The sequence below is a fragment of the Equus caballus genome, chromosome 27, assembly GCF_041296265.1.
Source record: "Equus caballus isolate H_3958 breed thoroughbred chromosome 27, TB-T2T, whole genome shotgun sequence".
In the NCBI taxonomy this organism is placed as follows: Eukaryota; Metazoa; Chordata; class Mammalia; order Perissodactyla; family Equidae; genus Equus; species Equus caballus.
In genome coordinates, this window is record NC_091710.1 from 56,229,200 (window position 1) to 56,246,965 (window position 17,766).

At 49.4% G+C, this 17,766-nt stretch overlaps 1 protein-coding gene across 44 annotated transcripts in view; it reads right to left on the reverse strand.

Annotated features, from left to right (window-relative positions):
* Positions 1-17,766, reverse strand: part of ARHGEF10 (Rho guanine nucleotide exchange factor 10) — a 169,990-nt gene that overhangs the window by 19,427 nt on the left and 132,797 nt on the right. For 42 of the 44 annotated variants that reach the window (XR_011433143.1, XR_011433144.1, XR_011433142.1 and 39 more), the window contains 8 exons: positions 17,531-17,646; positions 17,019-17,146; positions 16,743-16,843; positions 15,150-15,271; positions 14,174-14,260; positions 12,487-12,710; positions 11,700-11,857; positions 6,702-6,844 (listed from right to left, as the gene is read on the reverse strand). Coding sequence is in view for 41 of the 44 variants with exons in the window: in XM_070252797.1 (XP_070108898.1) it covers positions 6,702-6,844; positions 11,700-11,857; positions 12,487-12,710; positions 14,174-14,260; positions 15,150-15,271; positions 16,743-16,843; positions 17,019-17,146; positions 17,531-17,646 (1,079 nt within the window). In the remaining 3 variants the exon portion in view is untranslated. Of the gene's footprint in view, positions 1-4,782; positions 5,030-6,701; positions 6,845-11,699; positions 11,858-12,486; positions 12,711-14,173; positions 14,261-15,149; positions 15,272-16,742; positions 16,844-17,018; positions 17,147-17,530; positions 17,647-17,766 lie in introns of those variants that run through there. The other 2 variants (XM_070252834.1, XM_070252830.1) reach the window with 1 other exon arrangement.

Here is a 17,766-nt window from a genome sequence, read left to right on the forward strand (position 1 = left end):
CCCCGTGCCGGGGAGCGGGACCCAGGGTCCGGAGACGTGGTTTGGATTGCCCCACACCACTGTCGTCACGGCGACACATATGGCTCCTCCCTTCTGTGGGGCTTCTTGGGGAAAACAGTTCCCACTTTGATCTTTTGGAAACCAGTACGGATTTCCCTCAGAGGAATCCCACCGCCAAGTCTAGGGTCCCACTGCCTCGTTTACCCCAAACCATTAAAGATTCAGCAGAAGAGGGGACGCCTGGAAGGAATGGGGCCGGCCACCCGCCAGCCACACTTCTGCAGGATGGACCTGCAGCCTTCACGTCCTCGAAGAGGGAAAAGCTAACACTCCCAGTTTAAGCACAGACGCCAGCAGAGCTGGTCCTTCATCAGTTCAGACAAAGTGCTGACTGCTCACCGGAAAGCTGTCTGGGGCAGAGGAAGGAGACTTCCACAGAGGTTAAAAAATAAGAAGAGAGGTCTGCACATTGGGGAAATTCTGTTACCTGAGAATAAAGGGCAAAGCTACTTTCGCTCCTTCAGGCCGTTGACTACTCCACAGTTACCACTAAAACTTCCTCTGAAAGGATGCTCAAAAAACAGTTTGCGGGTCTGCAATCCCCGTTTCTAAGTCAGCGAGACTGAGGTGGGGCCTGGAATGAACATTTCCGGAATGTTCCCAGGAGATGCTGCTGCTGGTCCTCCTACCCTCTCGCTGCTTCAAGGAGTTAATTTATTCACCTGCTCTCGTTCATTCAGCTTCCTAACCTACTGCATCAGTCAGGCCACAGATCCCCTCACTGGTGCTTCCAAAATGCACGTGAACATTCCTGTCGCCGAAGTCGATGCATTCCTCCATAACTACCTGCTCACGTGTCTTCTGCATATGGAAACAACGGGTTGTTTTTCTTTACAGAACCGCCTTATTCTGCAAGTCTCCTTCGTGAATCCTTCCAACCTTCTCTCTCTTTTCCACTTGGGAGGCCTTCCTTTTCCTGATGGAGAGCCAGGACAACCTTCTCGATTCATCTTCTGGTCTCCAATCTCGACCCCCTTTAAACTCCCGGCAAAATAATCTTCTGAGAGTACAAATTTCCTAACATCTGTTCCCTATTTAAAATCCTTCAACGGCTCACCATTGCACACAGCGTGGTGGCGCTCAGAAGAAAATTACACACAAATGTGCTCCTGGAAAGAGAGCCAAGCGCGGTTGCCGGCGGTGGTCACGGCGGTGGTCACGGGACCTCTCCAGCACCGCCCACACGCCCTCTGAGCTGGGAGGTGGCCCTGAGGGACCGCCTCTGAGCACTTAAAGGAACAGAGTCTAAAACTCAAGGAACTGAGGAGATGACCCCAGCTCCTCTGTCTTAGGTAAGAGGTTCCCTCCAACCACACCTGTGCCAACCTCACTTCCTGCCCGGCGCTCAGACTCGCTGGCTATTTCGGGTCCAGAGGAGCATGGGCAGTTCCTCAAAGAACCTGCTTTCTCGTATCTTGACACACATCACTCCTTCTGAGACGTTCTATGTTCTCCTTGTAGCGAATTCCTACTACTCCTGGACAGGCCGGCTTCATGGGCGTGTGACATGATCACATGCCTGGGGCCGGCACTCAGAGGGCCCTGGACAGGCCGGCTTCATGGGCGTGTGACATGATCACATGCCTGGGGCCGGCACTCAGAGGGCCCTGGACAGGCCGGCTTCATGGGCGTGTGACATGATCACATGCCTGGGGCCGGCACTCAGAGGGCCCTGGACAGGCCGGCTTCATGGGCGTGTGACATGATCACATGCCTGGGGCCGGCACTCAGAGGGCCCTGGACAGGCCGGCTTCATGGGCGTGTGACATGATCACATGCCTGGGGCCGGCACTCAGAGGGCCCTGGACAGGCCGGCTTCATGGTGTGTGACATGTGCATGTGCCCAGGGCCGGCACTAAGAGGGCCCCACGTGGCTGGATGCTCTGTTGCAAATTTTGGGAAATTCGTAATAATTGTTGAACGTGGGGCCCTGCAGGTCACGCAGCCTGTCCTGACCCCACATAAACCCCCAGTGGCCCTGGGAGGCTGGTGTCCTCCTCCCCTCTTCTGACACCCCAACTAGTCTGTGAGTTTTTTTCTCTTTTTTTGTACAGAGTCTGGTACTTAGAAAATGGATGACACGTTCCTGCTGGATGATGAATGACAAGAATAACAATTTCTCTCTGTGATGCTGGGCGCATCTCCTACTTTCTCAGGACCCTTGGTTTCCTGTTTGAATATTGGAACTTTGGGCAACCAGGTCTCCCAGTCTCCCGCTGCCCTAAAATCGGGTGACTGAGGTCTCCAGAAAAAAGGGCGTAGACAGGTGTGTGTCTTTAAGAACCCCGTCTGTGTGCCACTTGGGCCTGCGTCTCTGCGCCCTGCGATCGTCTTTCTGAAGAATGACAGGAATTTAATTCTTACCAGAAAAAAAATGCATCGACTCAGAAAACCACTCTGCTCTTATGTCACCTTTAATATCCATTTCACTCTTTCTGTTTTTCCCTTCAGTGTGAGGGGGTTAGAAAAAAACTCTTTTTGTTCTCTTTCTTTCCTTTCTCCTGTCTCCAGTCAGGAGCCCTGGTATTGCAGCAAGCCCAGAGCAAGGAGTGACAGACTTTCATTCCAAGTGGCTCTGGTAATTAAGCTGAAACTCCCCGTGAGATCCGTGCCTCTAGGAAGCAGACCTGTGAAGTCAACACCTGCCAGGAATCCAGAATCAGCCTGTTCCTAAATGTCACATTACTTTTAGAAAGGCAAAAGCATTTCTAACACTCTAAGATGTTTTTAAAGAAAGGCACTAAATAAACCCAAGGGAGAAAGCCACACGTAGCTGGCAAAGAACACAGACGCCCTTCCCCACGCAAAAGCTCCAGTGGAACTTCCATCACGTGGCAACTTAGCATCTGCAGCCTTTCCCCCGCCACCGGCCCTTCCTGACCTGCTGGGAAGGCAGGGAGTTTGACCTCTGCCCTCTGGGCATGATAACTGGGTTCAGCATCTCTGGGTGACTGCCCAGCGCTGTGCAATTATGAGCCAGAGCTGGGCCTGCAGCCCCGCCCACCCCCCACCCCCGACACTACAACTCCTGCACCAGAGTGAAGTCACTGCAGACATTTACACCTCTGAGCGTTCTCTTCCCAAAGCACCTTGCACCTACGACACGGGGAACAATCTGGAACTTCCCTTTCAGCAGACGCCCCCTCCCCCCCACTAGGGGCAGACACACTGTGAATTCAGATCTCCAGGGCTGTGCCAACACCTCAGCTGTGGTCCCTGCGCAATGGGAACTACAAGACGAATGCATTCTTTCAGAAGGGAGATTTCTGTTTCTCTCTCTATAAACGCATTTACTCATTTCGGTACTAAAAATGCACAGAAAGAGGACTTTTATTTGGATCCACAAATATTACTTCTCTCTGAGACTTCAAGATTTACAGCATATGAGTTCTTCAGAATACGTGGAAATAATATTTTGATTATGATAAGGTCATAATTTAATGTTATGTTAGCCTAGAAGTGACTCGGTGGCAGCTACAGAAACTGTCATTGGAGCTTTCTGGTATAAATTTATGGCAAAATTAATACACTTTTTAGAGAAAAGTTTTTTAAAAAGGTTATTATATTATTCTTCTCTATGAAAAGAAACCCAAATATAATAAAACATTATCTCTGGCTCTTGTATATTAAATTTATTCTAATAATAATAGAAGTGCTCTTTGCTGGGTACTTTTACATCTCATTTTGCCCAAAAAACAGCCTGAGAAAGAAGGTTTATCGCCAACTGACAAATCAGATAACTGGGGCCCAGTGGGTTACCAGAGATCAGCTCGCATATACGGCTGAGTTAGGACTTGATCTCCGACTCTTAATACATAATTGAGATGACACTGACAGTGTGCAAGGACAGAGAAAACCCAGGAAGCTCCTTGCAGCACCTAAGAAAGTGTGCACAGCGGCCTTGGTGACAGTTTGCTCCAGGCTGGCCCAAAGGTTTCTCACCCTAAGGTGCGTGAAATAAAAAGTGTCAGATGGACAGAAGCACAAACAGAAAGGTACTATACAAATCCTGGGCAAAAATAACTTAAAGTGTTTCTATCCTGCCTCTTCTTCTTGACATCAGAGTCCAGTTTCCTCTCCTCCCACCAACTGTCCAGGTGGCCAGACCCGCTGTCCAGCTGACTTGCTGTCAGCTTCAGGGGGCAGGAGCCTGGGGAGGTGATGTCAAAAACAAAACACAGAGAGAATAGCTATTTGTAGGGCCGACCTGGCGGGGTAGTGGTTAAGTTCGCAAGTTCTACTTCAGCAGCCTGGGGATCACTGTTTGGATCCTGAGCGTGGACCTACACACCGCTTATCAAGCCATATTGTGGCAGCTCAGGGCCAATCTTCCTCACCAAAAAGCATACTTAAAAAAAAAAGAAAAGAAAACCTATTTACGGTCCAACAGAAAGAGCATAGACCTGGAGCCCGTCCGGGACCCAGTTCCTGGCTGCACCTGTGCCCCAGGTGTGGGACCTCGTGGTTCCTCGGGAGGTCCTGCTTTCTGAGGCCACCCTCAGGCAGGGTGTCTTCCGGTCTCAGACTGCGCCCACCCACATCTGGGACTCCCTGTTACCCTGACCACGGTCAGCCCATGCTGTGACATAAAGTACCTCTCGGTATTGGCGGCTGGTGTTCCCCTTTCTGAGATTACAGAACATGCCAAAAAATAAATCCTGAAGCAGGTTTTGTGAGAGTCTTAAAATGTGTCTCACGAAACATTAGCAAAATGGTTTCAAGTCCCACCTCACTGAACAGACAATCTCCCTGAAGGAGCATCTAGATGGGTATTTTCACAAGGCCACAACGACTCACGTTTCTCCCTGAATCTGCAGACATTCAGAGCAGTCGTGGGACGTGCCCGGAGCCCTCACGGACGTGCTGGTACCCGCCTGAACACACTTCTCTTTCTAGCACCTTTCCTGGGAGGGTCCAAAGAACTTTTACTCACGAGGTGGCTGAAAAAATACGTGTGCTGTGGAGTTTCCTTAGGGAAGAGCAGAGGTAAGAGATGGGATGAACAGACTGGAAACACTTAGGTAGGAGCAACTGTCTAAGGATAAAAGGGATGCCTGACACGGCTGAAAAAGTGGAAAGGTGCAAGGAAAAGCAAATTCTCTCTCCTTCCCATCCCTCCTCCCCGGCTTGGAAGTGACAGCTTTTAAGAAATTTTTGTACCACCGCAAGTACACATACACGTGCATGTTACACAATTATCAACAAGAGTTAACATGCACGGTGCTTCCTGGGAGCTGCAGGTGCCCTGAGTACGCGGACATTCACACTGTGCCTTTCTCCTTTGGCGACCCGCCTCCCATCGCTGCCACACTCCTTCTCTTTCCCTGTTGCAGAGTCGCTATTATGTAACCACGTCCCCCCACGGATGCATGTTTGCATGTTGCTACAGATCTGTGAGATGGAACAACACTGCACTGCGTGTCCTCGTGTGTGCTCGAGCAAGCCTATCTGCAGGGTGAACGTCTGGCGTCGGCTTTGCCGGGAAAAGGTGCCGAGCTCTCTGAATGCCGATCGGTACGCGGGATTGCATTCTAGAAAAGCTGCCCTGAGGCATGCTTCCAGGTCGAATCCTGGAGCCCCATGCCCACACTTGCCGACGCCAGACAGTACTGAACGTGTCAGTCTGAAAAACGGTCCCTTGTTTGAATAAGCGACTTTCAGGTATTAGTGAGACAAAGGTGTGTATGTGTGTCACATATATATACTCATATATATACACATGCACATGTGTGCACTTACACGTGTACATACACACATACATATTTGTGAGTACACTATAAATGTATATACGAATACACACACATCTGCACCTGTATTTGTGAGCATATTGCCTATTTATTTCTTTTTCTGTGAGCTGCCTGTTCAGGTCCTTTGAACATTTTCTATTAGCTTGGTTTATTTTTCTTAAACTTTAGTAAGAATTCTCTTTATCTTAAGAACATTAACTCTTGGTTGTAGATGCAGCAAATGTCCCCAATTTTTCATTTGCAAAAATTTTGACACACACACACACACACGTATTAGATGTGAAAAAACGTTCTAAAACTTTACCAAATTTATCATTTTCTTTATTATGGTGACTTCTAGATATGGGACGTGCTTGGAAAGTCTCCCCCGCTGTAAATAATGAAAAAACGGAGCTGCCTTTATCGTAAGTTTATGGTTTTGTTTGTGCTCTAACATCACCCCCATAGGGAACGTTTAGGAGGGTGGAGAGTTGGGGCCTCAGATACAGTTGTTTTTTCCAAATGGCTAGTCAGCCATCTCACTATCCTTTATTGAATTATCCATTTATCGCACTGGAAATCCATCAACGCTGATTTTCCACATGTCCTCGAAGCTTGTATTATGTTCCTACTGAACACATTTTTTAAAGTGATGTGTTTGCATTAATTAGCAGGTAAACAATGAACAATTGCTCCATGGATTAGTGGCTAAAAAACAGTTAATTTCATTTTCCAGTTAATCCTATCTTTTTGAGCCAAATCCAAGAGGGATTTTCTTTCAACACAGGGCCACGGGCAAGGGGCGGCCAGGGTCTTCTGTGTGTGAGAGGCTCTGTCTGACCTCCAGCATCATTGGCAGTGGGGCTAGTTCTGAAACGCACCTCTCTGCACCGTGCAGTCACTGAAACGACTCACCTCTATTGTGTGAGTCTCCACGCTGATGACAAACACTTGGCCTCCGGAAGCCGCCCACAACGTGTCCTCCATCAGCAGCAGACTTCTAACTGGCAGGACGCCTAATTTGATCACTTTTTGAGGTTCGGAATTCCAGGACCCATCTTAAAAGAAAACATTTAAGTTCATTCAAATTCAGTTATCTGTGCACAGGGACAGGGGGAAAGGATCACAGATGATCTGAAATAACAGAACCACCCCTTAAAACATCATCTGTAACCTAGATGCTCACGCTTGACTCTGGGCGTGTCTGGAGTTCCAAGAGTCTGCACCATTTCCATAAAGCAATCTAACACGGCAACTAAGCTCGGCCACCGGGGTCCGCAGGCCTCCGTTCTGATCCCGGCCCTAATACCTGGGATGCCTTTTGGACAAATTATGCACCCAAGTCTCAGTTTTCTTCTCCGTAAAATGGGGACAACATTGCCACTTGCCTCAAAGGTTGTTGTGAGAATTTAAAATGTGATAATGCAATTATAAATCTCAGCACAGTACCTGGCAGACAGGTATTCAATACATACTATTATTTCTAATAATATATAAAATGATTCAGTCATCATTAAAAGGAACTGCATCCAAACTAATTTATATAATGCAATAATAATATATAATTAACATAATTACTTACATATTAATTATAATTCAACATATATATTTAATATAGAATTACTTAAATATTATTAATAATCAATAATAAATGCAAATGTTTAAATTTCTCCATTACCTGCTCTCATTTTAAAATATCCCTTGATATATACCATTTTACAAGACACCATATCTTTGCTTAATTAAAAAAAACAATCAAAATCGAGGTAGAAGGCACCCTGTTTTGACGAACTTGCCCCATTCCTGAAGCGCAGGGAGTGATAAAATATTTTGGTTGGAAAATATTTTCAAAGATCTACTAATGAGGTCTGTCATGCTTTATAAGACAACGTGGATAGCAATAAAAAATTATTTAAAGCAAGTTTAACACACGGTTTAAATGTGGCCGACGTAATTATCCTGTGAATAATTAAAATAAATTCTTCAGTTTTCAAACTAACCATAATTAAGCCGTCATGCCTAAAAACCCATCTAAGCAGTTAATCTGATAACACCCTTGAGTTGTAATCAAAGAAAAATGCTTTGCTCCAGGATGAGAACGGGGCTGTGGTTCCACACTGAGTTCTTCTTCGTCTGGATGTGAAGTGCGGACCTTTTAGCACAAAACCTGCTCTTGAGCATCTGTCTGGACTGAGCTGAGCTGACATGAGAGGCAAGTACGCATGTCCTGAATTTCCTGGCACACTCGTAACTTATAATTCAACTTTCATGGAAATGCCTTGATGTTGCAATTAGGCTAAAAGATGCAGCAGGACAATTACTAGCCCAGTGGACACTGACCTGCTTTCATTTGTAAAATCGACTCTGGAACCAGTGTATCATTGTGTGCTTAAACACACGTGCAAACAAACACGTGCGCACACACAGGCGCACACACCTGTGCACATGCACGCACGCACGGCCTTCTCATTTGGGCCTCACAACCCTTTGAGGCCCTGCAAGCTCCACTTTGGATGGGGAAAGAGAGGTTCAGAGGGACTCCAGGAACTCCTGTGGGGCTGTGCGTGCGGGTTCCTGAAGCCTGGTCCTGCCTCATCTATCTCCTGGGGTTCCTGTCCCTGGACAGCCGTCCACTGTCATACCGGTACTGACGACCCCTCTGAAGCAACAACACAAAGACCAAGGGCGGGATAATTTGCTTCAGACGTGTTATTTCGGTTAAGAATTAACTTCCAACAACTGAACTTTGTTTTCCAACCACTGGGGTTGTTCTTTCTATGCATTCCGTGCACTTGTGTGCTCCCAACCAAATCGGGAAGGTGTGACGAGTGCAACACAGGTCACGAGGACGTGCATGTGAATTGGAGCCACAGACCACCTATCTCGAGATAACTTCTGGGGTTTTCACGCCAGGCCTGAGTTCTCAAACAGGCCAGGCCCAAACACATGCTAATTACATTTGGGCCACAACTAAAAATCTGGAAATTTCCTACAGAATTCCAGATTTCCAACTCCCTAAAACGTCAAAGACCTGCAACAGCGTGTGGCTGAGCAGCAGTCATTCTCCCTGTGGAAGGGCCAAGGTCTCCAGCCAGCCATGTCCTCCTCCTCCAAGAACAAAGCGACAGCAAACAGACCCTTCTCCAAGGAAGACATACAGGTGGCCAACAGGCACATGAAAAGATGCTCAACACCATACTCACCAGGGAAATGCAAATCAAAACCACATGAGAGACCAGCTCACACCTGTTAGAATGGCTATTACCAAAAAGACGAGAGATAACAAGTGCTGGTGAGGATGTGGAGAATAGGGAACCCTGTGCACTGTTGGTGGGAATGTAAACTGGTACAGACACTACGGAAAATAGGATGGAGGTTCCTCAAAAAATTAAAAATAGAAATACCATATGACCCAGCAATTCCACTTCTGGGTATTTATCCAAAGGAAACAAAAACACTGACTTGAAAAGATAATCTGCACCCCATGTTCATTGCAGCATTATTCACAACAGCCAAGATATGAAAAGACCCTAAGTGTCCATCAATGCATGATGGATGAAGAAAACGTGGTATTAGGTACAATGGAATATTATTCAGCCATGAGAAAGAAGGAAACCTTGCCAACTGCATGGATGGACCTTGAGAACATCAAGGTTAGTGAAAGAAGTTGGACAGAGAAATACAAATACTGTACGATTTCACTTACATGTGGAATCTACAAAAGCCAAATTCATAGGAACAGAGAGTAGAACGGGGGTTGTCAGGGGCTGGGGGTGGGGGAAACGGGGAGATGCTGGTCAAAAAGCATAAAGTTTCAGTTATAAGATGAGTAAGTTCTGGGGGCTAAGGCACAGCATGGCGACGATAGTTAACAATACTTGATTATACTTGAAAGTCGCTAAGAGAGCAGATCTTAAATGTTCTCACCACCAAACAGGAACGGTAATTACGTGAGGGGATGGAGGTGTTGGCTAACACCACTGTGGCAATCACACTGCAGTGTATAAATAAACACATCGAATCAATACTCTGCACACCTTAAACCTGCTCAGTGTTACAGGTCAATTACACCTCAATAAAGCTGGAAAAAAAAGTTTAACTCCCCCAAATTAAATAAAAATGAACCCTGAATAAATTCACAGCACTGGAAGCAATGCACATAACTTGGGAGGAGGGGCAGGAGGGTCTGGAAGGTGGGCGGGCGCCATAGGAAATGCTGAGACGGGGGCAGGAACTGGAATGTCACTCTGTGCACGCTCGGCCAGGGACCAGGGTGTTAGCGATGGAGGTGGGAGTGACGGGGACCTGTTCTGGAGAAGTGGACAGGAACCTGCTGGTGGATGGAGAGTGGGAGGGGCAGGCGGAGCAGTTAAAGACAGGGATCCAGGAGGCCCAGTGGGCGCAATGGTCACTGACTGAGATGGGAGAGGATGGTGCGGAGAGCAGCTTGCGGTGGAGAGAAAACCCTCCGTATTGGACTGGAAATGGCAGCACTGAGCTTCTGCTAAGATATTCAGGTGGAGATACCAAAACGGCTGTTGGATGTGTGAGCCCAGGGCATGAGGGTGAAGTCATGGCCAGCTATGTGAATTCGGGGGTCATGGTCTGCTATGGACTGACTTGTGTCTCCCCAGATTCACAGGCTGAAGCCCTAATCCCCAACGGGAAGGCATCAGGAGGCGGGCCAGTGGCAGATATAAAGGTTAGATGAAGTCCTGAGGGGGAGGCCCTATGATGGAACCAGCACCCTTATAAGAAGAGGAAGACACCAGAGCGTGCTCTCTCTCTCTTTCTCCCTCTCTGTCACACGAGCACACAGGGAGAAGGTGGCCATCCACAAGCCAGGGAGCAGGTCCTCACCAGGAAGTGACTCCGCTGGCACCCTGATCTTGGGGCCTCGGCCTCCAGAAGTGCGAGGATGCCTTTTGGGTGAGCCCCTCATCTGTGGCATTTCACAGCTGGCCAAGGTGACCGAGACAGGACGTTTAAGAGCTGAGGCTGGATGAGATCTCTTAGGGAGCTGCCCAGAAGGACAAGCTTGGACCCCAGCTGTGAATCCGGCACTTTTGGTCCAACCGCTGAACAAAAGACAAGCAGGGAGGGAGACCGGCCCGCCATGGAGAAGGCAAGAAAGAAACTCAGTTTGAAACCAGTTTCCATGAAGCAGAGCTGCCACAAGTCACACACACGCTCCAGAAGCTGGGGTGGGACGCAGGCCGGGCACTGGGACAGCCGCCGGCCTCCACCCCGGGGAGCTGTGTGAGGGTCAGCTGGACAGAACCGGGTGTGCCCTTGGCTCACCAGGAGAAGGGACGCCAGCTCGCCTGGGGAGGCACAGCCGAAGGGCTGCAGACTTGAGCCATCCTCCTCTTTGGGCCGCTGGAACCCACTAGAACTTTGAGAGAAGTCTGCGACACAAAGGAACGGAGAGAAGGAAGAAGCCAGGGAGGGGCGGGCGAGGGAGGAGCCTGAGGAGGAGGGACGATGGCCAGAGCATCCAGCGTCTCTGGTCCTTGGGCTGGCGCAGACGGGTGACAGCACAACACTGAGGGAGCCTGCAATTCTCTCACCCAAGAAGAGAAATCTTTCCTGCTCTCAGTGAGGACAGGGACAGCGTGAAGGGACAGAGTCGGACTTAACAAGAAGGATTCGCACTCAAGTCATGGCTCTGCGGAAGGCGGAGGACTCAGCCGGGAGACGGACCTTTGAAACAACTTGCTGTGTGTTTAGCTGGTAGCATTCTGTTTCCCCATCACCCTTTTGGGAACGAGAAAGTTCTATGTACCTCGGGGCCAGCGGCGAACAACGCTAACGGGGTCGTGAGACTGAAAGGTGGGGGGCTCAGGCCAGAGTCCAGCCCCCTGGAACCAGCAATGCAGCCTGATGTGTGTACGGCCAGAGGGACACAGTTACCTTGGGCTTTGGCGTAGATGGCCACGGTCCCGTTGACGAGGCCGGCGTACAGACTCTGGGGGCTGCAGGCCAGGCTCAGGACGGTGGACTTCTCGGGAGAGAAGAAGTGCTGGAGTCGCACTTTCTTGGAGCCCTGACTGCTTTTGTAAATGGAAATGCTTCAAAAGAGAAATAAAAGCTAATGAATACATTTGCTCACCATGGAAAGAGAAAGGGCGCCTATTGACACGAACACGTCAATGTTTCACCGGATGCCTCCCTGTCCCTCGGAAGCCTCCCACTCCTTCTAGAAACCCTGGGCTATGCTTTAAAGACTGCTACCAGTTGGATCTTTTATTTTAAAAGGGAAATTCTGGGCAGTTAACAAATAGCCCTTCCTACAGATCCTGGAACTTCACATGAGGAAAATTACTTTAACTTTCCTCTAAACGGTGTCGCTGTTCAACATGATCATAACAGAGAACACGGCTCTGATTCATCCCACAGCACACGGCGTGACGTGCTTTAAAAGCGTGAATAAGAATGAACAGAGTCAGTGGCCAACGGGCTGGTGGGACTGAGACTGCTCCCCTTAGGAGCGAGCACGTCGCTGTGGGAGCTCCCTAGACTCATCGCCACGGGCCTCAGTCACTGGCTCTTTCGGGTGCCACGACCCTAGCAATTTCCACTCATATCACGAAATTCCCAACAGGCTGAGCTAAGGGACTCTGTCCATCCCGGCCCCTCACGGCTGCTCGCGACGCAACAGCGGATGGTGACCGTCTGTAACAGACTGAGTGGACCCTACCTCCCTTCTTCCGTCCCCAAGCAGATGGTGGGAACAGCGGACGCCCTCACGGCCGCGCTCTCGGGCTCCGAGGCCGTGCCGGGCTCCCGGTGCCTCTCCTCCGCGGGAATGTAGACCATACACAGGATGCGAGACTCCACGTTGAAACACTCGATGACTTTGGGGTTGGAGTTTTGAAAGGAGACGATGGCAATCTGACCCATTTGACTGGTGCAGCTTCCGATCTGAATCAGGGTTTAGGAGGGGAGACAATGAAGGCACGGATGCTCCCACAACACCGAGAACCCCGACGCTAAGGGCAGTGACAAGAACTGATTTTCATGTGAGATCCAACATGCTTAAAAGAGTCAAATCATCTTTAAACGGTCTGCTAACAGAGCCCCCTTTTCCTTTTCAACATACTTAATTAGGTTATTTGTCTTTTACTAACAAGAACACAGGTTTTATTTTTATTGTTTTGGTGAGGAAGATTGGCCCTGAACTAACATCTGTTGCCAATCTTCCTCTTTTTGCTTCAGGAAGACTGGCCCTGAGCTAACGTCTGTGCCCATCCTCCTCTACTTTGTACGTGGGACGTCTCCACAGCATGGCTTGATGAGTGGTGTGTGGGTCCACGCACCCGGGATCCAAACCTGTGAACCCTGGGCCACTGAAGCAGAGCATACGAACTTTACCACTATGCTACCGGGCCGGCCCTTGACTTTTTTTAAATCACATTTAAATCCTTTAAAAATCACGTACCCAGCACTACACAACGGTAAAGCCTTACTCATACACAACTTAAAGTCTTAAAAAGCAGTTTTTTAGAACAATTTAACACTAATGTTTAACAGACCTTACCTAAGAAAACAAGAACTTACAAGGAAAAATAAAGCAGTAAGAATGCATGTCGAAGTGGGGGGCTGGCACTGGGGGTGGGGGTGTGACCCCGAGAGGGAAGGAGGCGCCAATCACAGGTCCGCTGGGATGGAAAGAACTCTTTTAAAATCATGAGGAAGGAAGCCCAGCCCTTCACTCATAGCTGAGGGCCAACAGTGATCTGCTGTTCAGCTCTTTCTTTCAAGACTCAACTAGGAGACGAGCCAGCGGGGGCTCTGCTGGGAGGGGGCGGGGGGGGTGTAGGTTCCTGGGTGAGGGTCTGGGAACATCACGGAGGCGGCTGGGGGGTTCCTGGGGAGGGGAGACCAGGGGACCTCAAAGCGTGCTGCGTGGGGAATCCCTCTGGTTTGCACGAATCTGACACGTGCCCTGCAATGCCAGCACAGCTCAGACGCAGCATTTCATTCGGAACAAATTAATTTTAACTGCCGAGTTTCCAGCATAAAAAGCCAGCCATGTCTTGGAAGAGGAAAAAAGTCATTTTAACCTCCAAAATTTAACCTCCAACACTGAAGAAATATTTAAATTACTCTCATATTAGTTGTCAGTTGTCTTTGGACTGAATTTAATCTTGTGAAGTTTGAGACGAAAAACACAACAGAGAAATATTTTAATTCCTAGGAATTTGACATCTTTTCCAAAAGCGTCCAGCCCCCTTTCATCTTCCGTGACTCTGATGTTTATAAACGTAATCCAGGACACGCCGGGAGCTAACAACGGTCCGGCAAACCATCAAACGTGTAACTTCTCGTCACGTCACCTGCAGATGTTGACGCGTGAACGTTACAGACACACAGAGACGTCTTACCCACAGGAAACCGTGGGCCGCGGAAGCCGCATCCGGCTGACCCTCGGCACTCAGGTACGGCTCAGGATTGTAGGCGGCACATTCGATCTGGCAGGGAAAACACCCAACGTCCATGTTTAAAATGGGACCCAGAGGCATCTGGATGACACAGAGTCCGAAACGGACGACAGGGTTCTGACATCTAACCACAGACGGTCCAGGTTATTCCTCATCAAAGATTGAGACAGAGAAGGACTAAAGTAGGAATCTCACTACGGAGCTTTTTGGAAGCGAACAGCTAAAGCAGACGCTTCCGTCTTCAGTGTCTTGTTCTTCAGACCCACCACCCGCTGGAAACAAGCGTCGGGGAGCACGTCACACGGCGGCTCCCTCCTCCCTGGATGGAGACCTGCCCCTCCGGTCCTTTCCTGCCCACCCGCCTCCCCCGGGGGTGGGCTCTGAGCTGCCACAGGCAGTGGTCCCCCATCAGCTGTGGGGTCTACAGGAACCCAGGCTCCGGGTGTGCACGTCGGCCCGAGACCAGAAGTGAGAAACGATGTATCGTTTCCTAAAGAACCACCCACAGGTCTCTGAAGGCACCGTCTGCCATGCTTCCATCAAGAGCACAGGAGCGTTAACAAAATGCCACCCTGGAGACGGGGCTCGCTGTAGCAAGGAGTGGATGGACACAAGGCCTCTAATTATGACCTGAGCACCGCCAAGCAAAGGACAGACAGTGGACAGATGGGGACACGTGTGCCCTCGTTTAACCATAATGCCTAGAAGGTGCGTGCTGCAACAAGGAAGCCCCAGCACGGGCTCCAGGACAACAGCTGAGCAGAAAAGCAGGTTTTTGTCTTCAAACTACAGCGATCTTGAAGGATTTCTAAACAAACTGCCCCTGCGGGAGTAGTGAGCGTGTGACCTGGGGAGACAGCGCTGGGACCCCGGCCCTCACCGGCAACTCCCCGAGCTCCGGGCCCGCCCCGCCCGTCACCTTGAACTCCTGCTGCTTGGCGACCGTCACCGGCATGTGCCCGACGAGCAGAGGGTGTCTCTCCTTCTTTATCTGATTCCCGTCATCCTCCACGCAGAACCAGCCCATGTGGTTCTCCTCCTCTGCGGTCACATTCGAAGAGAAAATGAACAAGGGCCTCACTGGCTGTGCTCGTGACGAAGCCTGCCCTCCAGCGGGGCCGTGTGGGGACAGGGTGCTGACGCTCAGTTTCCAAGAAGACTGGAGAACTGAGTCGTTTGTTGAAACGGTACCAGCTTTTCTTATGGAAAGGCTGTACGTCCACTGCTTTATCTCAGACAGCGCTCTGGCCCCATCTCAGCGATGCCCCCGACCTCCCGTCTGCTCTTCCCAAACCACGGACATAACTGGCTGAGAAACCTCACTGCGTAAACCACCTGGGTCTATTTTTCTTTATCTTTGTTCATTCTGTTTTTCCCAAAGCAACTGGGATTTTAGATTCAAATGCCAGGGATATACCGAGAAATTTCTTGACGTGGTATAATACCAGGGAATAAAAAGGACAACGAAACGAGGAAATAGTTCACTACCAAAGCAAGTGGTCAATCTCAGTTCTAAACGTGTAATTTATCTAAAGACAAAGGGGGCTTATTTTCAGGGTCAACTTATTCTCTTTGGAGGGGGGGCTATATCTTCATGTGCTGAGTCACTTTGAACCTGGCTTGATACACCACTACATTATTCAGGGACAAAGAAGGGGCTGAGTCACCACTCCCCTCCCACTGGGCACAGGCGGTTCTGGAAGATTTCCCCTACAGGATAAAAGTCCTTCCTGATCCCAGCGCGCTGGGGTGCTGGGCACGGCTCCATTCCCTGATTCTCTTCCGTAGTGTATGTGAGCTAACATTTTCAGATGGTCTGCGTCTGAAAGAGGATTTGACACACACACACACAGGACCTCCCAGTGTGTTCTGAGTGACAGACGTGCGTGTGTATAAATTACAGATACACACACATCAATACATCATATCACTATCTATGTACCCATCAGACATGCAGACCAAAGGAAGGCTGAAGGGACAAAGGAACAAGGAAACCACCACCAAGCCACTCCCATCCCGCCCAGCACGGCAGGACTTGTTTTTCGCGTTAGGAGGGTCTTCAGTGACAATTCAGCCCAGTGCCGTATTTTGTTTCACGGGCAAGGGATGAGGGAACTCGCTGAGCACCTGACTTCCCTGACACGTGGAGCCACACGCTGACAGACGCAGGCTGGACGCAGGGTTGGGACCCGACCCACAGGCCTGTCACCTGTGTTGACAATCTCAACTGATCTTAATGTTTTTTTTACAATCAAAAAAGCAAGGGCTTTTTTTCCTACAAGCCCTAAATGATAATATAAAGGTCTTAAAAATCACTTGTGCTGGGGTTGACTTTTCCTGTTTAAAAATATTCTTTCTGGCAAGTGGATGAACACGGTTTACATCTCGACCGTGACTTTATCCTCCCCGAGGTCTATATTTCATCATAACGTAGAAAATGCTAAGGATTAGGAAACGTAGGCTGTCTCTTGTTTGAGCACGCCTCACTTAGCTTAAATCGACCAAACCTTACCAAGGGCCAGCTTGGCCATCTGTAGGTTGTTGACCCAAGACTCTTTGATGGCGGGCGTGAAGGTATTGAACACAGCTGTAAAGAAAGTGGGCCGCCCAGACCTGCCGGGAAGAAGAGAGAAGCAGCCACTTTAGAGAACGCGCTCCACCGCGTGACATCAAAGCACACGTTGTGCCCGTCCCATACAATCTCGGAGCCAGGAGGACATGCTCATCATGACACAGAGCCATTTCTGAGCACTGCCCGACCACGCTCCCTCGTCAAGTTCCTACTGACTTGTCCTGCTTCCCCGGGAGCTGCAACTGAATTCGACAGCAGTCGGCGGCCCTGATTTCCTCTTCCTTCTTCAGAATCAGTCTTTGTAAACCTGACGTCCAATCGTGGGCGACTGACTGGTTTAAGTTCTGCGAGGGAAACAGAGAAGCACATTTTAGAAGCGTTAATGAGGCAGGACCACGCTAAGGAGGAGAGAGAAGCAGTGTTGTAATATGAGAAACTCAGGGAGACCAGCGATACTCGTCTCTGATGAGGGGAAAGAAACCCTGGGGAGTGAGGCCACACGGGGGCTTGGCAGAGGCAGGTCTAAGGACCGATACTCGAGTCTGCTGCAAAACGCAGGGAAGTCAGGCCATCGAGCTGCACCCTCCACCACGGGAGCAAACTCGCCATCAGACCGACTCATAGCAAGCGTCCACTGTCACTTTTGGCAGAACCTGGAGACACGATCATGTACTTACGACAACTGGAAGCTGAAAGAGGATTTTGAATCAAGGGGCTCCGACGGCTACCTGATAGTTGCCTTTAAGGTTTCCGACCAGCTGGGCGATCTGACCGACTACGTTCAAGTCGTGCAGCAGGTTTTGCAAATCCTGATACAGCTGTCCCGGCCCCATGTAAACTCTATCTGCAAATAGGCAACAGAAAGAAGACAAACCTGAAGCACCATTCGCTCCAAAGCTCGAGGGAAGAAAACACTAAAATTTTAGTTAATTTGGAATTGTTTAAAAGTGCGTATTTTCAAGTG